The 25,875-nt window shown below is 37.8% G+C and overlaps 2 protein-coding genes across 2 annotated transcripts; both read left to right on the plus strand.

Moving 5' to 3' along the window:
- Positions 1 to 7,077: 7,077 nt before the first annotated feature.
- LOC124091189 (olfactory receptor 51E2) lies at positions 7,078 to 24,698 on the plus strand. The gene is made up of 2 exons (XM_046442150.1): positions 7,078 to 7,154; positions 22,274 to 24,698. Exon 2 carries the CDS (start codon positions 22,318 to 22,320, stop codon positions 23,278 to 23,280), a length of 963 nt encoding a protein of 320 aa, XP_046298106.1. The 5' UTR covers positions 7,078 to 7,154; positions 22,274 to 22,317; the 3' UTR covers positions 23,281 to 24,698.
- Positions 13,019 to 14,641, plus strand: LOC124091190 (olfactory receptor 51F2-like). The gene has a single exon (XM_046442151.2). The coding sequence runs from the start codon at positions 13,040 to 13,042 to the stop codon at positions 13,982 to 13,984; it is 945 nt and encodes a 314-aa protein (XP_046298107.1). The 5' UTR covers positions 13,019 to 13,039; the 3' UTR covers positions 13,985 to 14,641.
- Positions 24,699 to 25,875: the final 1,177 nt, after the last annotated feature.

Raw genomic sequence — 25,875 nt, forward strand, 5'->3', positions numbered from 1 at the left:
TGATTTTGTTCAGCTGTCATTTGCCAGATTTACAGCAATCATAAGACACTCATATAGAAAGGGAGTCGCTGAGTAACTACATTCACTGAAACCAGTGCAATGGTTATCTGGTTCAGAGCCTAAGGCCTCCCTTGGTGTTCTGAATATCTTGGAGTGGCTGCCCTCCTGTGCATAGACAAAGAAAACAATTTAAGAGGAAGTAATTAAGGCAAGACTAGTACTATATTTTGTGAGTCCCTCTGTGTCTCTTGCCAGTTTTCAGAGTTATGAGTTTTTTCTGATAGCTGGACCCAAACTTCTACAACTACAGGTAACACTGCAGTGGAGAATTAACCCTGTTTGTTTTGCAGTGCTGGGGATTGAACCCAGGTCCTGTGCCTGCAAGGCAAGCACTCTATCAACTGAGCTATATCCTTCCCCAGTCTGAGTTAACCATGTTTTGTGGGCAGTTTTTATTAACCTTCGAGTTTTTGTGGACACTCAAAATTGGGTCTCAGGCTGTGTCCATTAATTTAGCCTTGGATGCTTAGTAGTGAACTTGACTGGCTGATAAGTTCAAGAATAACTAATTAAATGTGCTTCTTGGCACAAGAAACTGTCAAGATGGCATTACTTGACAAAGACTTGCTATATGAAAAAAGGGAATGAAGAAACTATTTCCGTTAGCGTTATCACAGAGCAGATACCTTCATTGACCTATTTTTATTTATTTATTTATTTTCTTCTTACAAGATTCTAGATTCCTGGGAAAGTCTACAAAGTTTTTTTTTTTCCCCCAGAGGATTTCACCAAGAACCTAAGAAAACATTCTTTTTAAGGTAACTTCTGGACTAATAAAAACAACCTTCCCCAGAAAGCATTTCAACAGTTGGGGAAACATTTTCAGTTTGGGATGAACTTGCCACAAAGTACGTGAGACTCTATGGGGAAATACACAATTTCAACATACCCTTTTAAGACACAGAAGCAAAAGGAGATGACCAAACTATTACAGGGATATAAAACAGAAAATCCTGCTATTCTAAGGACTACATTCTAAGGAGTATTGGTCCATGAACACAGCTGCAGGAGATGGGAAACAGCAGAACCCCAAGATTGTTTTCAGTGTAAACCCCAGGGAGTTAAGTCATTTATTACAAGGCAATAATGAGCAGTGGATACACAGGCAGAGGCCATAAAAAATGAATGCTCTCAGTGTTGACACCCTTGGTATCTTATAAAAATATATATTATGATTCAGAAGATTGATTTTTTAAATATTTCTAATAAGCTTTCAAGTGATGCCAATGTTGTTGATCCTTTAATAGAAAAGATTTCTGTTAATATTTCTCTTTTAAGTGTTAACATAGTATTGCAATTTCCCATGTATTTATTTATATCCCCTACTAGACTTCAAATTCTGTAATATCTGGGGTGATGTCTATTGTGTTCACCATTATACCTTCAATATCTTATTCAATATCAGATATGAAATGTGTATATAATATTTTTGTAATGCTAAATAATCAAAAACTCTGATAACAGCATGTATAAGACATTGATGGGAACAGAGATGAATGGAATAGACAAGACTAACAGGAAGAGCTACCAGAAGTTCATAGGAAGAGGTTAAGTATGAGCTATATTTCTATATGCACTGACATTGAATAGTCAGTGTCAGCCAAATCATTAGGGCAGGAAACTGCTCATAATTCAACATGGATGAAGCCAAGAAAAGAAGCGAAAGTGGCTTTAGAGAGGTGATGGGGCTTTCCTCAGACCATGAAGGGCCAGTAGGTGATGTGGGGTCTTAATATATTTTACATACAATTTTTGATACAGAAATCAGTTTTTGTTGCTGTTGCCATTGTTTTCTTGCTTTTAAGTTTATTTCTACAATTTGCATACATTAACCCCAGATTTCCTGATTTGTCTCCGGTTTCTTTCTCCTGTATCACTTTCTTTCTGAACCTGCACCATTTACTGCCTTGAAAGACTCAGACCTAAAACCTGCCTTCCAGTTTTCTCATCTGGCATAACTATTCACAGAAGCAGCTACATACATGAATTCAAAGGTCAAACAACTTCCCAGGACAAAATAAATATACCTTATGTATTCCATAATCATTGATAATTTTAACCCATATTTTTACTAGTGTAAAAATAATACTGCAATAAATGTTCCTGTGCATAAAATGTGGACTCACTCTGTTATTTTCCCTTCAATAAATTTTTAGAAATGGAAACTTATGAACATTTTAAGACAATAATATGCTGGAAACTCTACTTCCATAAAGTTTATGCAAATATTGTAAAATAATACTTAGTCCACCATAGCACAGCGACACAACACTAAGTTTTTAAAACTATTTGCTGATTGGATAGGCAAAAATATTTTGCTGTATACTACAGCAAAATGCTGACACTAAATAAGATTTATTGCAAGTCCTTACAACACAGTTTTCTTGTGTCAAATTCTGCCCTTCCTGGTTGGATTACCAAGTTTGGGAAACATTACTCTGAAGTCCAATAATGTCATAGACTATGATGTGTTTTCCAGATTCAATATATAGATATTGACATATTAATAACAAATGTCTTTATGTAATTTTTTGAGAAACATTTTGCTTAGACTCCTAGTGTAATAAAATTGCCAGTGATAGTTTTGCTAAGCTGACAGGAAAGTAGGATAACAAAATATATATATTATATTGATATATATTGTGTATATTATATATAAATATATTTATATATTTATTGTATCTTATATATCATATATATGTATGTATACACACATACACACACACACATATACACACATATATTGCTGGACTGATGGGGACTGAACTCAAGGCTTTGTGCATGCAAGGCAAGCATTCTATAATCTAAGATTCATCCCCAATTTTAAAGGCCATTTTTTAAATTATTTGTTCTAATTAGTTATACATGACAGTAGAATGCAGTTAGACTCGTTGTACACAAATGGAGCAAAACTTTTCATGTCTTTGCTTGTACATGACACAAAATCACACCACTAATAAATCATACGTGTACATGGGGCAACAATGTCCAACTCATTTCACCATACTTCTTCCTCATACCGCTTCCCCTCCCATCACTCCCCTCTGCCCAAAGGTCCTCCATTTTTCCCTTGCACACCCGCCCCCCCATTATGGATCAGCATCCACATATCAGAGAAAACGTTTGGCCTTTGGATTTGGGGATTGGTTTATTTTGCTTAGCATGATATTCTCCAATTCCATCCATTTATCTGCAAATAAAAGGCCATAATTTGAAGAATATGGACCAATGTAGGTAGGTATGAGTACTTTGACCAATATACACACCAGTTTTGTGTACGTGTGCAAAGATCAAAACAGAATATACATACAACTACTATTCTTACAATTGCTCTGAGAGAAGAATAATATCCTTTAATCTGGGGAAAAAATAAATGAGACCATTCTCAAATAGTTTCTGAGATGGGTGGTAGAATTTGCCCAATCTGCCAGAGGAGAGTTTTTCAAAGATCTCAAGAAATATACTGTCTGGAGACACAATAGTGGAGAAAAACTCCATTATGTAAAAAGTTTAAGCATACACAAGTGATGACTGTTAACATCCAATCTGCCACATAAGCATGCATGCATGCTATTGAGTTTAAGTGACTTAAATTTGGAAGTATTGCTGAATGGACATCATATGAAGACTTTAAACAATGAATTTTGAATATTGAAAGGCTGTCCAATATCTGAGGCTTTGAATACTGGTTATGCCACTCACTGAGAGACCTAAGTAAGTTACTTAAACTCTCTAATTCTTGGATACTGCATAAATCAAACTAACAGTGGATTTTTCCTATCAAATTGATCTTAGAGTTGTATAGGTCAGAAATTGATATGGATCTCACTGAGCTAAAATCAAGGTACCAGCAATTTTCATTTATTTATAGAGGATCTAGGGAAAATTGACAAATGACAAATCCTTTGTCATTTGTCTTTTTGGAGATTATCCACATTTCTTGACTTGTGGCCTCCTTTTGCCACTTCCAAATCTAGCAGCAGTGAATCAAGTCCTTCTCACACTGACATCTCTCTGGTTCTCCAATTTTAAGGATTCATGTGTCTAGAATGAAGAAACACACAGCCCAACTAATCTCTCCAACTAATCTTGAAGTCTTTAATTTTAATCACATCTATGAAGTCCCTTTTTCCATATAAGTTAACATATTCCAGGTTCAGGATGTGGACATCTTGGATATATCAATATAATACCATTGAATCTGGAAAACGCATCATAGTCTGTGACTTCATTGGACTTCAAAGTAATGTTTCCCAAACTTAGTAATCCAAACAGGAAGGACAGAATTCAACACAAGAAAACTGTGCTGTAGGGACTTGCAATAAATCTTATTGAGTCTCAGCATTTTGCTCCAATAAACAATAAATATTTTTGCCTATCTAATAATTTTGCCTACCACAAACTCTCGGCATAGTAACTTGGACATAAAATACACAATACAATATGATTGATATTGTTTCTTTTTTGTTACTTTGTAAAGAATAAAATACCTCAGGGCAAGACATTTTTTTGTACTATATATTCAGTGCAACAGACTTAGTGTGAGGCAAATGAGATCAGAATGGAAACAAAATAAGGAAACTACTGAAATTACATGAATAAGAGAAAATTTTTTACTTGATAAAGGTGGAAATTTTGGACATCATGAAGAATGATCAAATTCTTATTGTATTTTCCAGGAGGCTGATAAGACTTGCCAATAGATTGGACACAGGATGTAACAGACAGAAATCAAGTGTGACTCAAAGATCCCCAGGCCCAAGAGGGGTGTAGAAATGCTGGAAATATCTGAGGATTTAAAAAGGCCAGAAATAAAAATGAAGACTAGATAATACATAGCAATCTATGGGTACAATTTACTAAAGACTAATGAGGGTGTTATGGTTTGGATCTAGAAAAGCTTATATTGAAGTCTTGGGCCCCAATGCAGCAAGGTTCAAAGGGAGATTTTTAGGTAATGATTGGATCATGAGGGCTGTGACCTCATCAATTAATATAGTAATCCATTGATAATTGGATAGACCTAGTTGAAGCTAGTCACTGGGGGCATGCCCTGGAAGGATTTATCTTCTCCCTGGCCCCTTCTTCCCGCTCCTTGTCCCTATCTCTCTCCATCTCCTTCTCTGTCCTTCCTGGCTATCATGAGCTGAGCAGATTTCCTTGGCCACACTTCTACCTGAAGTTTGGCCCCACCTCAGGCCCAGAGCAGTGGAGCTGGCAATTATGAGCTGAGACCTCTGAAGCCATGAGCCAAGCTGTTCTTCTTTGGGGCAAAGTGATGCAAAGCTGACTAACACAGAGATCAAGAGTTACCTCATATCAGATGACATCTCTGGCCAAATAACAGCAAATCCTTGGTACAATACAACATTCTCAAAAACTGAACACAATAATTTGGGAGAACCCCGCATTATTATGATTAATTTTCTTCTACCTAAGGGATTGGAACTTCAAAATAGAAAATAGATCAAATCAAGAAAAATTAAATAAAACAATATTTTCTGTGCCCCTAAGTTGTGGGCTGAGATTTTGACCCATGGTATTCATCAAGCACTTGCTTTATGCCTCTAAGAGAGCCCTGTCATTGGTTAACACATACTCATTGGTTGATCATATTTAACACTAAAACCCTGGACAGTAAGAGGTATGTTGTATTCTTTTTTTTTAAATCTCTAGCATTTACCAAGATGTTTGGAATATAAGTGTTTTTTAATATATGTTTTAATATATTTTTTAATATAAGTTAGTTTTTCATCACTCTGACCAAAAACCTGACAATAACAATTTTAGCAGGGGAAAAGTTTATTTGGTGTGAGTAATTTCAGAGGTCTCAGACCACAGACTGATGACTTCATTGCTCTGAACCCAAGATGAGGCAGAACATCATGGCAGAAGGGTATGGAGGAGGAAAGCAGCTCATCACATGGCATTTAGGAAGCAGAGAGAGCTCCCCTCACCAGGGACAAAATATAAACCCCTAGTGACCCACATCCTCCAATTACCTCCACCTTCCCACAGTTACCACTCAATTAATCCATGTTAGTGGATTAATCCACTGACTCAGTTAAGACTCTCACAACCTAATCACTTCACCTCTGAAAATTCCTGCTTTGTCTAATATATGAGCTTTTGGGGGACACCTCATATTCAAACTATAATAATAAAACACTCTTATAAAATACCTATGGATATATGCATGCATGAATAAATGAATTATTGTTCCTAGTTGTAAAAGATTGCTGCCACTATAAAAAAATTACAGGTAACAAAAGAATACCACACTAACGAACCAGTACTACTGTGAATATGACAGATGGTAAGGAGTTATGGGGGACAGTATTACTCACACTCGTGATAGGAGATGCCTTTAAGCAATTTGGTATAAATTTCATATTTTAAAGTCATCCCCTTTTAAAGGACTGCTAATAATGATGGGGTTTCTTTTGGGGGTTGTTAAAATTTTTTCCAAAATTATATTGTGAAGGTGATTGCTGCATAAGTCTGTGACTTTGCTAAAATCTTTTAAAATATACACTATAAATGGATGAATTTTACAGCATATTAATTAGATCTCAATAAAGCTGTTAAGGAAAACTTTTTTTAAATAAAATGGCACAACAGAAGAGTTACATCATTAGCCAGGCCTATAATCCCAGCAGTTCGGGAAGGTAAGTCCAGAGGATCACAAGCCCAAAGCCAGACTCAGCAAAAAGCCAGGCAGTAAGCAACTCAGTGAGACCCTGTCACTAAATAAAATATAAAATGGGGCTGGGACTGTGGCTCAGTGGCCAAATGCCCCTGAGTTCAATTCCCAGTACAAAAAGAGTTATACCGGCCCATAAATCATGAAGCTACAATAAATAATTGCATAATGGAACAAATATAAAAAAGCTGTATCAAGCAAGTCCTCTGGGAACCCATAACCCAGAGACACGGTGAATTAGCACCACCAATGGGAACTGGCCTCTCAGCTCTATGCCTTTCTCCAACCAAGCTGAAATAAGTCTCATAAGTTCAGTCATCGTCTGGAATCTGAAGCTTCCTCCAGCATCTGAGTCAGACTGAGAGGACAGCAGAACTGCTGGATGTGCTCTGTGAGTAACTGTTCAGTGAGCATGCCTGACTCTAGGTGAGATGCCCCTTCTTATCCACAGGGAAGAATTTTATCACAATGGGCAGAATTAGATCAGATAATAGGTTGGTGGGATTAAGAAGATGATACAATTTATAGAGTTATTTATTCCCAGGAAATCTGCAGAAAATGGACAATTTGTTCTGCCTGGCAGGGCTTGGATACTGTTGTTAGATAATTTAATTAGTGCACTATTACATTTACCATGATTAGTGAGCCTCATTCCTAAGCCCAATGCCTTTTACTAAACCTTTAAAATTAGCAGTTTGGAATACCTTCTGCATGCCAGAAACCTGTTACGCATAGTATCTATCCTATCTTATAGATGAAGAAACTAAATCAAAGGATGTTTACATTTTTTGTAGGCATCAGTGAAATAAACTTTCCTGAAAACATTGGAATTAAAAAGCACTGAGTTAAAAATCCCAGCTCTGACATTCACCAGTTGTGTGTGATCCTGAATATGTTTTTATCAGTGCTCTTAAATTCAGTTTATTTATCAGAAAAGTGAGTTTAAAGTGAATCTATTAATAGTTGCCATATGTGTTCTAGTACAAATTAAAAGAATCTTATAAAGCACAATAATGTTTGCTGACCAAGTGTCAAAAAAAATGTAGATTTGTATTACTACACAAGGTCTCAAAACCTGTCAGTATTTGAGCAACGAGCTATACACTATAACTGTCATACACTATAACCATGCCATCAGTGATGTTTTAGAGAATACTGATGAGGCCATATGGTCTAACTTAGCAGCTAAAGACAGCCACAAGCTACAGCGCTTAACAGTGCAATGAGAAAAGAGTGTCTTTGAGATCCGAATAGGAAAATTAGTTGAGAGAATATAGCTTATTTCACACAAAAGAGAATTTCAGTGTATGTGGATTGGAGAAAATGAGTCAGATTTGAGAGTGATGGAATTTAAAAAAAAAAAAGGTAGCTTGGGAGAAGTATAGTGCTTCCCTCAATGAATATTCATCAATCCCTTTTTATTCTCTACTATGAGCAGTTTGGGGTTTGTTTGTTTGTTTAACCAAAGTAAAAAAACTGAAATGAAATACAACTTTATTTTCTCAAAGTAAGAAAATTGCAATGAAATACAACAAATATACCAGCAACAGTTTGCCACAGTTTCCTAGACTTGGTGTTTACATATAGACCTCCTGAGGCTCCAGTTTTTGACCTTTCGGAAGTAGAATCAGTATAAATTAATGAATATTTGTATGTAGGGCATGAGAGACAGAAAGAAATAGGAAGAGAATGTGTATATGTTGTGGGTGGAGACTAATTCTAATTAGATGATTACTAGAGCTTCATGACATTTGCTGAAAAATGTAACAGAAGAAAGAGCTGGGTTTAGAATGGGGCAGAGAATGATTTCTGTTTGGCTTGCATTGAAGGTGAAGTACATGAGGGTTTGTGGATGGATGGGGATGTCCCTCAGAGGTAAAGTACTTCATTCACTTTTTATTTACTAAAAGCAGGAGTTCTGATTTTTTTTCCTCCAAACTGCTGCCAGAATTTCTCTAATTGGAAGATTTGATTGCCTGCTTTCACTTTTCATTACTGCCTTCAGTTTAAGCCCAGACATGTTGCCACAACAGTCTGCTAACTTTTGAAGCATAGATCTCAGGATATGCTATAATTAGATTGCAGACTTGTGAATTATCTGGATGCAAGGTCTGTTTAAAGCCATGGAAATAACTAGGATATTCTAAGGACATTGTATGGAGAGAAAGAAGAGGAACTTCTTGGAAGAAAAGCACCCTTTAAGGATGCCACAATTTGTGAGACAGAACAAAAACATTGCTTGATAAATAGGAAAAATGCCAGAACAACTGGCATTGAAGCCACTGAAGGAGAAAATTTCAAGGAAGAGATAATCCCCGTTGCCAAAATTTGAGATGATGGAAAGAAAAACAAATCTGAAAATAAACTATTATACTTGGTATTTATAAAATCATCAGTGACATCAGTTGGGGGAGTCTCTGAGAGTTATTAGAGAAAAACATTCTGTTACTGAAGGTGAAGGAATAATGAACAAAAGCAGACTGTTCTTCAAATAACTTTTTAGCATTATAAAAATGCAAAGAAGAAAGAAGATTTGTGTTTTATATTCTTTGCTATCTAAGCACAGAGGTCAATAATGAGGCTATTCAATATATACTGATCAAATTGAATGTGTGGAAAATATCTATACTACAGTGTAGGAAGCTTTCATTTTTGAGTTGGGACAAAACTTGAGTATTGGAGACTGCAGAAAAGGAATCAATGGTAGCAAACAAAATACTAAAGAAGGAAAGGAATTTTGTTGGAGTTAAATTAGAAGAGATGGAGAATGATTTGCTTATTTATTCATAAAATATTTGGAAATGCCTGGTGTTTGATGTTGTGCAACTAAAATCAAAGTCCTTCTTCCTTCCCTCAGAATTCAAGTTGTATGACCTGACCCTGATGATTCCTCTAGCTTCATCACCCACAGCACCCTGCCTCACGCTTAAGTTTCCATCATGTTAATTTTCTTGCAGTTATATGATAAACTGATAACTATTATTTTTCCTTCATATCTCATGTTACCTATGCTCCTGTTATCTACGTCAAAAACACCCTTTTCCTGTTGCTCATCCTTGTAAATTCACATACACCCATCAAAACTTTACACAGTTACAATTCATCTACTCTGTTCAGATTTCTTGGAACTTATTCTTCTTGACACACAGAAGTAGACATACATACTCCGAATCTGTCACTCCACACAATTTCCAGGCCTTATCTCTCAGATATCTGATATCTTTGTGCAATCTATAGCTAGTGACTTTCTTTCTTTGTCTCTTATTCCTTTGAAAAGCACTGTCCCTAATACCGTGTCTGACATGCAGCAGGTGTTCAAAATCAATTTTCATTTTTATAATAATCACCAGATTCTTAATAAACATAATAAGATATTATAAGAAGATATAATAATAATAATAATATAATTCACCCTTCTAAGCCTGGGTTTTTCAGCCCTTGACAAACGCCATGGCTTCCATGGGCACAAAACCTCTGTTATTTCACTTGCTTCCTCTTTTTAGTGGCTGACACAAGATTCAGTGGATGCCCAATGTGTGTTTGCTATTGAACTGAACTAACATTTATGATAGGAGGCTAAGTAGAGCTATTGGCCGTGAGAAGGAACATGCAATCAATCACCTGTCTCTGAACCCAGCATGGATGAGGACAGAATGCAGGAAGATATGGTTGAAGAGCCATGAAAAAGAGAGGACTTGAAGACAGACCAGATCAAACTGTGCTCTGTGGTTTGGTGTCAGGTTTGGTTTATGATCTCTCAGCAAGAAAAGGAAGGAAAAAGAATGAAATGGGCAACAAATAATGAATTATTGAAACAATATAAAGAGAGCCATTAAAAGGTTAGGGTGAAAAATAAATTGTTCAGGTAGCAGTTTAATTTTTTAAAGTGTTTTTTAATAGGATTTTTGAACTCAATGATGAAAATTGGAACTCAATCATTGCATATGAAATAAAAGTGATGATATCCAGAGTTAATTGGTATGTACAGAAAGTCCTCTGTACTTCCATAACCATTTTAATATTTATCTTATACACTAGATATTGAAGTTATTAAGACGCAGTACTTATCTTTCTCACTTACTTGATTATAAACTCTTTAAGGGATTTTTATTTATTTTGTTCCTTAACTTTTAACAGCACTATGCAAAAATAGGTACTCAGTAAATGTCCTGAGAGTGAAAGGGAATATCAAGGTAAGAAATTTCATGAGAGCATTCCTGCTCAACATTTTTACATATTGCATTCTAAAGGACTTGTAACTCTTCACCTCAATTGAGACAGCACACAGAAATGGTTGATTCTTTTTAGTGATACATAACATTAGGATTCATTCTGACATAATCACAAAAGCACGGAATGTAATTTGCTCTAATTCAGTCCCCAGTACTTCCCTTTTCTTCCCTATCTCCTCCCTCAGTTCCCGTCCCTCTATTCTATCCATCTTTCTGCTATTTACACATAGTTTTGTTTTGTTTTTTAATTAGTGTCTTGTGGATGTGCATGATGATGAGATTTGCTGTGGTATATTCATATGTGTGCACAGAAAACTTAGGTCAGATTCATTCCACTGTCTTTCTTTATCCCATCCCTCCTCCGTCTCCTTCAATTCCCTTCATCTACTCCAGTGATTCTGTTTTATTTTATTAGCAACACCTTTTCTAGAAAGTCTTCTCCAAATTCTACAAACCTATTGAATGTTCACTTTATGTTTGTCTCTTTTAGTTTATAAAATTATTTTACTTCTAACTGACCGATAATACTGTGTATATTTATGGGACACAATGTGGTATTTCCATACATGTATACCTTTTGCAATGGTCAAATCAGGCTAATTAGCATATCCTTAACTTTAAATATTTATTATTTCTTTGTGATGACAACAGTTAAAATCCTATCTCTAGTAGCTTTGAAGTAAACAATGCATTGTTATTAAATTCTCTTCCTGTTGTGAAGTTCCATTATACGTTTAAGACATTACATCCATCACTCCCCTGAAGACACTCATTACTGTCAATATCAGAACATAAACTTATAGTTTACTTATTTGGTCAGCTTATATAACACACTTCTTTTTTTCCTCTAATTTTCTGATAATTTTAGCTAATTTTTTTCATTTTTTTAATAAAGTTTTTTCAGGTGATCTTTAAGTTAACACTTTTTCTGGGTGAGTTCTTGGGGTCTGGAAATTTGGGATCCTTTCATTCCCCTTTTTATCTTACACTTGCTGTCAGCTGCTCAGTACCTTTTTTCCCTCTGAAGAACCTATCCTAAAATTGCTCTTTCATTGATTGAACCTTCTCCAGACAAAGCCATAATCTCTCTATTTTTCCCATTTGTCCCTATTTTAAACTCACATACATATCTCTCTTCCTAGTCACCAACTCTCTACTCAATAAAGAAAGAATTGTGATGTTATCAACAAAGTTGTATCTGTCCCTTCAAAACAAAACAGTGACATTCTATTAGGTATCTCCTGTGTCTTAACAAAATGGAGAACATCTGTTCTGGAGAACAAGTCTTCAGGCATAAACAAGACAGATATATACTTGAACGTGGCAGCCCATTATGCCAGGTGAAGAGCAGCATTCTCTGTCTCTAAGTCTAGTGGTAGGTCTGTGTTCTTCCTCTCTGTTTCTTCCAAATGTGATGGCAGGTGCTGTGGCGTAAGGGCCCCTTTAATGATTGGATGCTGCAGGCAAGTGCATGACTGCCCTAGTTTCTAGTTTGTTTATTTGTCATTTCACATATGTTACTTTCTGTAATAATTATCTCTTTATCTATAATTTCTGGCTTCCAATATTGTCTGTAAGTGTCTCTGCTTTCCATACTTACAGCTAATTACCATTAACTCCACATTCCCAGTCTATTTTTCTCTGGTGCCAACTATATAGAAAAAAATTAAATGGCTACCTCTTTCTTACAAAAAATCCCAGGAAGAATGAAATATGATTTGGCAATCTAGGATAAAGTGTCTATTTTTAGTCCAGTCATCTACAGCTATAACAGTGGAAGAGAGGTCACATGAGATAAATATAGCTAACAGCAAAGAGCCCCAGAGAAGGAAAATTGTGGGCTGAGGCAAATATTTTTAGGATATCTACCCCAGTGGTTGAAATCTTACATGTCATTTTTATCAATTTAAGTGATCCATTCATATTTTTATATATTATATAGATATTCATCTTTGGTCAGTTTTCTGTTTGAATATTTATAATTAGAAATAATCCTAATGTAGCTTTTTTGTTTCAGACTTGTTCTGTGTACTTTTAATCCAGTATGTCAAGTTTCCAGAACTTCACATCCTCTTCCATCATTTTCCTGCTTACTGGTATTCCTGGGCTGGAAGCCTTCCACACCTGGATCTCCATTCCCTTCTGCATTCTCTATGCAACTGCCCTCTCAGGGAACAGCCTGATTCTCTTCGTCATTGTCACGCAGCCCAGTCTCCACGAACCCATGTATTATTTCCTGTCCATGCTGTCCACCACAGACCTTGGGCTGTCCATATCCACTCTGGTCACCATGCTGGGCATATTCTGGTTCAATACCAGGGAGATCAGCTTCAATGCCTGCTTGTCACAGATGTTCTTTATCAAACTCTTCACTGTCATGGAATCTTCAGTACTGTTGGCTATGGCTTTTGATCGTTTTGTGGCCATCTCTAATCCCCTTAGGTATGCCACTATTTTAACCTACTATAGAATAGCTCAGATTGGAGTGGCAATTGTCATCAGGGGAACCCTAATGTTGACACCAATGGTAGCACTTCTTAAAAGATTGTCCTTCTGCAACAGCCACGTGCTCCACCACTCCTACTGCTTCCACCCTGATGTGATGAAGCTCTCATGCACAGACACCAGGATCAACAGTGCAGTTGGATTGACTGCCATGATTTCTACTGTTGGTGTGGACTCAGTCCTCATCCTCCTTTCCTATGTTTTGATCATTAGGACTGTCCTCAGCATTGCTTCCCCTGAAGAGAGGAGGAAAGCCTTCAGCACATGCATCTCCCACATTGGGGCTGTGGCTATATTCTATATTCCATTGATCAGTCTGTCCTTTGTGCACAGATTTGGAAAAGAAGCCCCGCCATATGTACATACCATGATCGCTAACACCTACCTGCTGATCCCTCCTGTAATGAACCCCATTATCTACAGTGTGAAGACCAAACAGATACGTAGAGCTGTGATAAAAATTCTCCATTCTAAAGAAACATAGAATCGTAGTAGTCTAGAGATAGATGGATCCTTCTACCTCCAGCCATGTTATCAATTAAGAAATCAAAACAAAATCTGTTGCTCATTGAAACTGAATATACAATTATTTAAAGTTAAAGCTGGAATGTTTTCTAGAACATCAGCTATTCTAACCTTCCTAGTTTATAGATGAGGAGGAATAGATATACAAATGGGAAGCATGAACATTATTAGCCTTAAGTCTAGAATTTCTCCCCCTTACCACTTTTTCTTCAAACCAATGTTGCCTTTGATCCCTTTCGACAGCCATTTTACTCTTGCCTCAGCCACCTCATAGAAGTTAGAATGCACACGAAGAAGTCCCTCCTTTGTGAAAAGTAGATAATGTTTTCCAACTATACTAATAATTTATACTAATATTTATTATTTCCCTTGACAGGTTATGAGTCTTAAGTATTTTTACATGAATTAAAATATTTTTTCCAAATCCACATTATTCCATTACTAAGGAGAAATTTGAGTCATAAAATATTAAGTAGCTGGCTTAAACATCTAGTAAGTGGCAGAGCATACCCATGCAATCTGACTCCAGGGTCCCCACACTCTTAAATTAAGTGCTATACTGCTACCGATAGTGTAATATAATATATATGTATATATAATTAGTATATGTACAAGTACATCAGTCCATATTATTTGTGCTGGAGGACATAAAGAAGTAAAAATACAAATAAGTTTTTAAGAAATATACGCCTCTGTCCTCCAGAAATTTTCAACCAAATTAGGAAGAAAACACTCAAATCAAAATCTTCAGACCTTACAAGTATGTCCTATCTGATGATCTTTCCTGACTGAAACATATACTGAAATTTCTCTCAGCCCTCCATCAATTCACTTGAAATGACCATAAATTGCAAATTAACTAAAAGTTGCATCATTTACTTAGAAATGTTCATATATGTGTCATGTCATGTGACAGCTTACTCTAGAATGTTAGTCATCTGTACCCTGTGTATTTACACTAATTCTCAAGTTTTTAAAGCAGATACTTCAATGACATGGGCATCATGAACATTCTAAGCCTTAAGTCTAGAATTTCTCCCCCTTGATATCACTCAGGTAAGTTGGGCTCTAGAGCTGATATCAGGTCCAGATAGAAAACAGAAGTATTCATTCATATTTACAGGGAATTTATAAAGTGACTACAGTACTGGCTACTTAATAATAAGGGTGATGTAAGAATTCTCAACATGTGTACAATAATATTTTCATCTTGGTTGTCATTAGTCTTCATTTTCATATGTTAGAATACCTTGGTATTTTTTCCTCAGACCTTTTTCTTTTCCCTTTGTCCTACTCCCATTTCACCTAACATCATGACTTTAAATATCACCCATATCCTGACAAAACCCAAGTTAGTATTTATATTCCACACTCACCCAATTGCCTATGCATCAATATCTATACTAAAATGTCTCAAAATTCTTAGACTCAACATGTACAAAATCCTACTATTCCCATCAAGGAAAACACAGGCTCATCCAGTCGTCCCTAACCAAGAATTACCCGAATGCCTCTCTTTCACTTTTATTCTAAAACCAACCTATCAGCAAGTCAAAAATTCACTCCCTTACATCACTTCTACTGCTACCATCACAATGCCAGCCATCATCTTGGACCTGAAGTCATTTGTGTATAGCTTCATAGAGGGTCTTCTTTCATCCATCCTTGCTTGATAGCCCATTTCCCATCACAGCAGCATGGGGTTTAATAGCAATCATACCAGAGTGCTTGTTTTAATACACAGGCAGATCTTGTTACTTTCTCTGTTCAGCATGTTCCAGTGGCCTCTTGTTTTATCTGTGGAAAATTCACAGTAATAGTTCATGAGCAATCTGTCTGATCTGACTTCCCCCACCATCCCAACCAACTCCATCCCCTGTTACTTGACTAATCCTACTATACCCACACTAATCTGAATTTTTTTTTTTTTTTTAGTTCATCAAGCAGGTTTCATCATCACATTTCACACTTACTATTCTCCCTGCCTGGAATGTTCTTCCCTCATAAACCCACATGGCTGACCTCCTCACTTCATGCAGGTCCCTTCCCTGTTCGAGTGCCTTATTGCAGGATTCTTGATGGTATGAAAATAATAACACCACCACCTTTCCCTCAATTCATGCCTTGTATCCACTCTCATTCTTACCTGCTATTTTTAATTTTTAGCACTTTTACAGACCAACATGTTAATATTAATATATGGTTTTTTTCTGGTTTCCTCATCAGAAATAAGGTTTGTTAAGGATAAGGAATTATTTCATACATGCTATCTTCCAAGGATTTGACACATAGTAAAAATAATAATATGTTTCAATGACTGACTCTATTGACCTCTCAAGTTTCACTGCTTCTCCTCTGCATAATGCTCCAGGCACAATGAACACCCTGCATTTCCTTAATCCTGAGTGACTGCTGTCACCTTCAAGCCTTTGCACAAACTGTTACCTCTACCGATAGCACTCTGTCTCCTTCCCTCTGATTTACAGGAGAGGTGATCCTATTTCAAAGCCTTTACTGACCCCTTCTGTCTTCATGGTGTCCTCCCAGGTACCCCTGTAACACTTTGTGCTTCTTGACAATCCTCTTCAGACTCTCCAGTATCCTTTCTTCCCACAGCAGGCTCTGAGCTCACTTTTCAAGACAAGGAACTGAGTCATAGTCATTGCTGTTCCTACATTTCTATCCACAGTGACGGTCCCACAGTAGCTTTTAATCTTGGTTGGATTAATGAATAAACAAACTACATCTTAAAAGGAACATAAGGCTTTGGAGGGCACACAAGAAGATAACAAATCTCTCCAATATTCTTAGTGTCTACAGATAAATTTTCATGGAGCTCCATATTTTGAAGGTGACAGTAGGAGATGCCCCCTTCAATATGAAAGTTTCACCATGATTCATGTAGCTTCATGTAAGCTTGCCCTCATGCCATACAGCCTTAGTTCTTCCTCTCTCCAACACACCTTATCTAGTCATTAATGAGTGCTGATAAAAACATAAAAGTGAGAAGGCCATTTTAAAGAGGTGATTTATATTTTGAATCAATAGCCAGTTTCTGTTTATTTCTATCCTTTTCTGTTCCCTCACCTGTACCCTATAGATCATCCTCATTACACACACCCCAAAAAGCTATAGAAGGTCCAGGATGGAAAGTAGAAGAGCTCAAATGACATAGGATGAGACACTAGATTTTTGTTTAATTGTTTCCACACAATACATAAAGTGGGGTGTGGAGAAAGTGGGGAAGGAAAAGGAATGATGTGGGCTGGAGAAGCATTGAGGTACTCAGAGTCCTAAAAAAAGGAGAAAAAGAAGGAATTTCATTCTCAAGAACCAAACATCTGACTGTTCACACCACTTCCACAGATTTCCCCCCAACCCAGCACCTCCCCTCCTATGCACTAACCTGTACGCAGCCCTACTGTCTAGCAATCCAATCCTGGAAAATGGTGAGCTTTCATCACTAAGAAGTGAGCAAGTTGGATGTTTGCGGAATGGGTGAGCTGCAGAGAAAACGCCATGCTTCAACCAGGACGGACAAGCTCACAGTGTGCAGGGACCCAGAAGCCAGAGCAGTAGCAGTCACAGGCCACTGTTACAGCTACTTGAACACAGTTGTGGGGGTAAAAATGAGAATAAAAGCAAACATTCGATAGGTTATTAGAAAATTTAGACAAGATTAGTTTAAGAATTAGATGTGAGGAATGAAGAAAATTGTGTAATTTAAGTTTTCATTTTTCTTAACTAAATTTGTAAATACATCCCATCTTAGATTGCATCAATATCTGTGAACACATTTAAAGCAAGGACTTAATCTTATTTACCTCTGCAGCACCTAAGCACAGCAATGGTACCCACATAAGATATTACTAAGGAAATGTTTATTACACAATGAATAAACTCCAAGGCCAGATACAGGTGAATAATAAGAAACTCTTGGTGTCTGATTGATAAGAAAGTATTTCTGTTCCTCTTTTCAGAGATTGCAGTGAAATGATAAGTGTAGACTAATGTGCTTAGCTCTCTAAGTGTGGAGAGGCTGGGGGATAAAGTACTACATAAAATACAAAGATAACACTGTTGCATGTGATGCAGAGCATATGTCATTGGAGGATAAAGATCAGGGGGTCAGAGGGCCTGGGGATGCTTGCTGGAGCTAGGTCGTAAAGGCTCAAAGCATGAAGAAGTCACAAAAAGGAAATGAGGAAAGAAAGATCAGAATGGGCAATGACATACCAAGGCAAATGAGTCTAGAGGGCAATTAGAGAAAACCATTCTGATAAAATTTAAAGTCTAACTCACTTCAGATCCTTTTTTATAAATCTTTCTGTAAATTTTTCACATAGACCCTCAGCACACTCAAAGGCTAAGTGAAAGTCCTTAAATGGCCTGTAAGTCCTTAAGGCCCAATATGGCCCAATTCCCAGAACCCTCGATTCATCCCTTCTACTTTCTACCTATTCTCTCTGCTTAGGAGCAATGGCTTTCTACCAGAAACACTCCCTCCTCAAGGATTTTACTTGTAATATCTGTTCCTTCTTCTTGGAATGGTCTTCCCTGTATATCCATAGATATATTCCTCACTTCTTGGGCCTCTCCTCAGATCACTCCATTATGTGAGGCCTTCCTTGGCAACTTCATCTGAAGTTCAACTTCTTCCCCCTGATAGTTATCTGTTCCCTTCTCCCTGATATTTGTTCTTCTTATGAAAACCTAACATCTTATTTAGTTTATGTATTAATTTCTTTATTGTCTGCCTCCCTCATCAGAATGTACACTCCATAAGGTGGGGATTTTTTGTCTATTTTGCTTATGATATTATAGGCACTTGACAAATATTTGTTGAATGTGAATGAATGAAAAGTCTGCATATAGATTTCTCCAATCATTGTAAACACTGTAACCTACAGCAAAGAGTTCTTATTGCATCTGTCATTTATCTATGACACAGGTGCAATAAGGAAAGATTTCACTACCTCAAAGGCTGTTTTTCAACTGAAAGAGAAACTGAGGAAACATATGGAGATGCGCATGACCCTATTTTGAATTGTAGGGCTTCTTTTTTGTGTACCCATCTTGGTTTTTAAAGAAGATGTGAATTTCAAGAGCCCAAGGACCATAACTGTTCACCCATTTGCCTGTCGTGTCCTGCAGAGTGGCTAATGAAGAAACACACTACCCCTGGGGCTAACTGTGAGAGCTTGGGTTGGCTGAAAGAGTCAGGCCACATTGTCAAGAGACCTGTGTGTGTCAGTGTGATGGCAATGGCGGAGGAAAGGAGCCCTTTGAGATTGCCCCCCTAGAAAGAAACAGTGGGAAGCCATGAGAGTGGCACACAGTGGACATGGAGATTTTATTCCTCTGCTGCCAAGTCCCTGGGGCCTCAGCTCCTACTCCCACAGCCTGTTCCCATGGGCCTTCCAGGGAGCGTTATAAAAAAAAAAGCCTGTTACAGAAATAGAAGGCCAGCTCCAGCTGCTTTCTCTGAATTGGACTCACCATTCTCAGGTGAGTATATCCTCACCTGGAGCCTGACAAACTGAGGCTCCTGCCAGTCTCACAGACCTTGAAGCTCCCACAAACAGGTTCATGATAGGACAACACTTGTAACCCACCCACACCTTCATGGACTTAAAAAGTCCCTTAGCTGCCAGTCCAGAAAGGCAGGTGAGAATGAACCTAGCTGTCACATTCAGATCCAAAGAGAAGCTGGAGCTGGGTATAGCAAGGAGACACTTCAGGCAGGAAGCAAGAAAACATGAGGTCTTCTTGGATAGGGACATTGGGAGACAAGATGATTGGCCAGAGTTTCTGGAATTCAGTAAGGAAGTACATGTACCAGCAAAGCAGAAAAGGTGTTATGTGAAGAGAGGGGTTAAGGAAGTACAGGATCCTGTGGCCAGCAGAGGCCCTGCGTCTGTCAGCACAGGGAAATATCATGCTCTCCTTGATACCCCTCCATGATGGACTACTCTTCACCCTGGGCCCCATTGCTCTTGGGGACAGTGGCCTAGTGACCTGGCCTTTCTCCAGGAAAGGTTCCTTAGCTCTGTCCCACATTGTTCAGCATGATTTGTTTGAATTACTACCTCCCTCCACAAGTTCTTTATGATGGAGACATAGATGGATGGATCCAAGATACCAGCTCTTCTGTCTCCCTGAAGAATATAATTGTTTGCCTCTGAAAAGTGCTCTTTGTGTTTCAATAGCACTGGTAGAATAATTGGTATTTGATATTTGTCTAGAAAGAGAAGCTATTGTGCCTCTGTACAAATTCTAAACATGGAGAAGAGAAAATAGACGTGAACCCTGGATCTGTTTGCCCTTGCTCATCCAAGATGGGGAGAATCCAATTCAAAGCTGTTAGTACTCACTTTATCATATCATATTTCAAGACTGCTGGTCTCTAAACCCCTCTCCATTAAGGCGTATTGAAGGGTATCTCCCAGCTGCAATAAAAACCCAGGTTAGACATAAAAAATCCTGTGAGGGATCACATGAAAACCTGAATACTGTCAGTGGAAACACCTGAAGAATTGATTTCCAAGAGTCAGAGCATCCTTCTAAAATGGCTTTTTAGAGACAATTACCTCTTAAGGCCTGGTACTAAAGGAATGTAGCAGAGAAAAAGATTAATAAGGTCAGAGCCCAGGTGTTTGAGTGGAGTAGGAGGTTGGGACAAAGCAACATAGAGCTTCCAAAAATGAAATGTCATCCTTGACATGAGCAATTTGTTGAGACAGGTTCTAGGAAAGACAAAGATCTCAAAATATCATTGTAAAATCAGGACTTCCAAAATCAGGACTCAAACCAAGCTCTCTTTGGGGGAAGTGGGAATGGCTTAGAGGCACCTTTCAGGTTGGGTGGTATCTAACAGCCAGGAGCAGAGTGAAGAGTCTGCACAGGGAATATTCTAGGATCTGCTGGAGGTGACCTTGGGGTGAAGAAGTTATCACAGGAAGTAACTACCTTTGATTTTACAATTCCAGATGAGTTTTGTTTTTTTCTTAAGAGATTGACTTTAGGCCTTTTTCTCTTACCTGTGGTTTGTTTTCTTTTTCTTATTTTTCCATTGCAATTGCATTTGTTTTCCCACTTGCTGATCTTAGAACTAAGGACCAACTATTTACCTAGAAAACCTGTGGTGTTTCCTATCTCCACTGCCTTGCTTTTACTCCCTTCTCTAACTTTCTCTCGTGTTTCAAGACTGAACAAAAGAATCATTTTTTCCAGGAAGGTTCCTCTGATCATGCCTCTCCCCTTCCAATGCATTAAATGTGTACCTTATGCTAGCATTTATCATAATACTCAAATTCATTGATTGTTTGTCTGTCTTCCACCCAAAGCAAGCCATGTAGAAGGCAAGGAAAATGTTTTTCATCTCTAAATCAACATAACCGTGTGTTGAAGCCTTGGTTTTCAATGAAGTGCTGTTTAAAGGTGAGGCTTTTAGGAAATGATTGGATTATAAGGACGCTGGTCACTGAGGGCGAATGCCCTGGAAGAGTAGTAGGTCCTATCCTTTGTTCTTCTCTCTCTCTCTCTCTCTCTCTCTCTCTCTCTCTCTCTCTCTCTCTCTCTCTCTTTTTGCTTTCCAGACACCATGAGATGAGAAACTCTACTCCACTACACCCTCTCTGCCATGATTTCCTGCCTCGCTGTAAGCCCACAGCAAAAAAGTCAGTTGACCATGAACTGAAACTTCTGATGCCATAAGCCAAAATAAATGTCTCCTCCTTTAAATTGATTTTCTCTGGTTATTTTGTCCCAGTGACAAAAAGCTGAATAATATATCATACAAGAAATGCTTATGGAATACAAAATAAATATAAGGAAGAAAGAAAGGAAGGGAGAGAGGGAAAAAAAGAGTGGAGGGAGAGGCAGAGAGAGGGAGGGAAAGAAGATAGGTTTACCTAAAAGGAGTGTACCTAATTTAAAAAAAAAAAAAAGCCACCTCCTTCTCAGACAATGAAGGTTTGGGCCAGAGGAAAAACCTGAGAAAATTTGGGAATTCTTCATTTAGGGATAATCATCTGTCTCCCTGGGTCCCCTTTCAAAAATTTAAATCTTCCTGGAGGGCAGTGAATAATCAAAGAATTTGAGCTGTCACAGTCCTTCCTTTGGAAAAGAGGGACTTGGAGCTTAAAAAAGAGCTTAAGTGGTGGTGGGAAACAGAAGGGAAGGAAAGCTATAAGTACTCACTCCCAGGTTTCCAGGGGACTCTCTGATTGTGCTTATGTCTTAACAGGCTGCCAGTGGGACCTCTGCAGTTCCCCCTCCTCAGTGCCAGCTATGAGTTCCTGCAACTTCACACATGCCACCTTTGTACTTATTGGTATCCCAGGACTAGAGGAAGCCCATTTCTGGTTCGGCTTCCCCCTGCTTTCAATGTACGCCGTGGCCTTGTTTGGAAACTGCATCATAGTCTTTATTGTAAGAACAGAGCGCAGACTGCATGCTCCCATGTACCTCTTTCTCTGCATGCTGGCAGCCATTGACCTGGCCTTGTCCACATCCACCATGCCCAAGATCCTTGCCCTCTTCTGGTTTGACTCCCGGGAGATTTCTTTTGATGCCTGCCTTGTCCAGATGTTCTTCATTCATGCTCTCTCAGCCATTGAATCCACCATCCTACTGGCCATGGCCTTTGACCGTTATGTGGCCATCTGTCACCCACTGCGCCATGCTGCAGTGCTCAATAATACAGTAACAGCCCAGATTGGCATGGTGGCTGTGATCCGCGGATCCCTCTTCTTTTTCCCACTGCCACTACTCATCAAGCGGCTGGGCTTCTGCCACTCCAATGTGCTCTCACACTCCTACTGTGTGCACCAGGATATGATGAAGTTGGCCTATGCAGACACATTGCCCAATATGGTCTACGGTCTTACTGCCATTCTCCTGGTCATGGGCGTGGATGTCATGTTCATCTCCTTGTCCTACTTTCTGATTATACGAACAGTTCTGCAACTGCCGTCCAAGTCAGAAAGGGCCAAAGCCTTTGGGACCTGTGTATCACACATTGGTGTGGTCCTGGCCTTCTATGTGCCACTCATCGGCCTCTCGGTGGTGCACCGCTTTGGAAACAGCCTTGATCCCATCGTGCATGTTCTCATGGGGGATGTCTACCTGCTGCTGCCTCCTGTAATCAATCCCATCATCTATGGTGCCAAGACCAAGCAGATCAGAACACGGGTGCTGGCTATGCTCAAGATCAGTTGTGACAAGGACATTCAAGCTGTGGAACATAGGTGACCCTTGCCATCCTAATTCCCCTTATCCTTACTGGTTTAATATAATTATTTCATAACACTAATTTAATTCTAGTTGCCTGTAAACATATCAGTGCTTTTCTCCAGCTGGAATAGTAAACTACAGTCTAGTCGCTTCATGGAATAATAAGTAGGATAATCCATATTAATGGAATATTATCTGGTTAAAAGACTATAAAAATGAAACATTATAATATTAACTAAAATAATAAGGATATTTGATTGAAACTAGGTTGAAAAACAGCCTATGCCTTGGAGGAAATGTATACAAATGATTGATGATTTAGTTTTATTCCTGCTTTTTAAACTTTTTGTCATGTAGTTATTGTTTAGTTGACATGTACAGTTTTTTTTTTTTTTAATGGGGGAAATTAAACTGACAATTTATGGAAGCCAGGGCTTGCCACAGTCCCCACTGTTGGTTTATAATGTACTACCTGGGAATTTATCCAAGCCCTTAATAATAGTGTTTATGCACTTATCTTGTGTTCTTACAATGTTCCAGTCACTATGATAAGTGCTTTATAGCTTTTTTGTCATCCTCACAGCTTTATGGGGTTGGTACCATTTTTGTCTACTCATTACAGGTGATAGAAATGAAGCTTATAATAGCAAAGTGACTTAACTAATCACGTAGCTTTTGTGTGCTGTGCCAAGGTTTGAAATTAAATTTGATAATTGAATCCAGTTACTTAACTGCCATTTATATTGCTTCCTGTTTAACATCTGCCATTTATTTCCTCTGCCTATGCAAACCCTGTTTTCTCTCTGCTATGTACTAAGATGGTTATCTTTGTTTTTTGTGCCTGAGAGATAACCCTGTCCTGGTTGAGGGTGACAGAACCAGGTTAGTTCACGCTTCATGTTTAGTAGCCATGATCTGATAGCTTACTTTTTTCCAGGCTAAAGGAGAATGGTTTTGTCTATTTGTCTCATTCATATCTTATATCTCTTGGATCATGTCTTCCCTTTTTTAGTGTGTCCTGTATCTGTCCAATATTTTAAATGATACTGAGTTTTAATATAGGTGTCAGAAAATAATTTAAATTTTGTTATGCTTGATACTTTATTTTTATAGAATCCTATAAATTAATATTTGGAAATATGTGAGAGTCTCCAGTCTTTTCCATCAGTACAAGGGTCCCTGACATGTATTGTTTGCAGAACTGTAAAGATGTTAAATGCATTTTATTTCAAGGTAGAATATTCTCATTGTATGGATTAGAAACTCTAATGAGTAGTTGAAACTGGAATGAATACAATTGCTAGGCCTATGTGAGCTTGGGAAGTTACAGAGTTTCAGTTTGAGATGTTAAAAAGCTCTGGAAATGGATAGTGGTGATGGTTGCAAAGCAGTGTTAATATACTTGATGCTATTGAATTGTATGCTCAATTACTTAAATGGTGACTTTTATATTATCTATATTTTACCACAATAAAAAATCTTCAAAACTTAATGGAAAATATTTCATTATTAATTTTATGTCAAGAACATATTGAAATAATTTTATTTTGGCTTTATTGGATTGAGGAAAATATTATTTCTGAAAGGATGGTATTTATTCCAAAGTAACAAAGTTTTAATAGCAGGACTACTAATGTTGTAATTGGCCCATGATTTCAGTAGGAATATTTCCAGGCTTCAAATCCCATCATGAAGGACACTAAATATATTTATATCTGCATATAGCCTAAAAACAAATCAATAAAAGGGGGACAGAAAGTGTTCCTGTTACTGTGTATACTTGGGCAAATCACCCACGTTCTCAGCTCATCTTTTTCTGCCTATAACTTTATAATAAGCTTCATTTCTGAGGTAAAAATACAGAAATAGAAAAAAATTCCAAGTTCATTTTATATATCCATCCACTAATATTAGGTAATAAGTTAGCAAGTTTTTTCTAACTCAAATATTTAAGCAGTGATTACGTGTATGGGACAATCATATGACCTTGTGATGGTGAATGTTGTGTAACAGCTTGCCAAGGTCATAGAGTCAGACATTTTGGTCAGATGCATTTTTAGTTATTTCCATGAGAATGTTTTTGGATGTCATTAACATGTAAATTGATGGACTTTGAGGTAAGCAGATCACCCTCCATAATGTGGGTGTACCACATCCAATCAGTTGAGGGTCCTCGGAGACAGAAGATGGATCTCCTCTAGGCAATAGGGAATTCTGCAGCAGACACAGCCGTAACCTTTAAACTGTAGTGCTGACACTTCCTTGAATCTGTCTGCCCACCCTGCAGGTTTGGGATTTAATAGCCTCCATGAACATGTAAGCCAGTTCCTCAACATAAGCCTCTCTTTCTCTCTCCATTTCTCTGTTTCTGTTTCTATCTGTTTATCCATCCATCCTATGAGTTCTACTTCTCTGAAAAACCCTGAATAAAAGAGATATATGAATTGAAAAAAGGAAAAAGATCATCCTTGTGGCCAGCCAAGCCATGAAAGGAGAACTGAAAATTGAAAGAGAAGCCATCTGTACTATGTTATGTCAAACATAAAACAGATTAACTGTGCAAATTCAATATTCAATAGACATCACAAGCTATCTATTCAAGCTCAAAATTTT

Source organism: Marmota monax, unplaced genomic scaffold (assembly GCF_021218885.2).
Source record: "Marmota monax isolate L192 unplaced genomic scaffold, Marmota_monax_Labrador192_F-V1.1 WCK01_AAM20220418_F8-fsc00068, whole genome shotgun sequence".
In the NCBI taxonomy this organism is placed as follows: Eukaryota; Metazoa; Chordata; class Mammalia; order Rodentia; family Sciuridae; genus Marmota; species Marmota monax.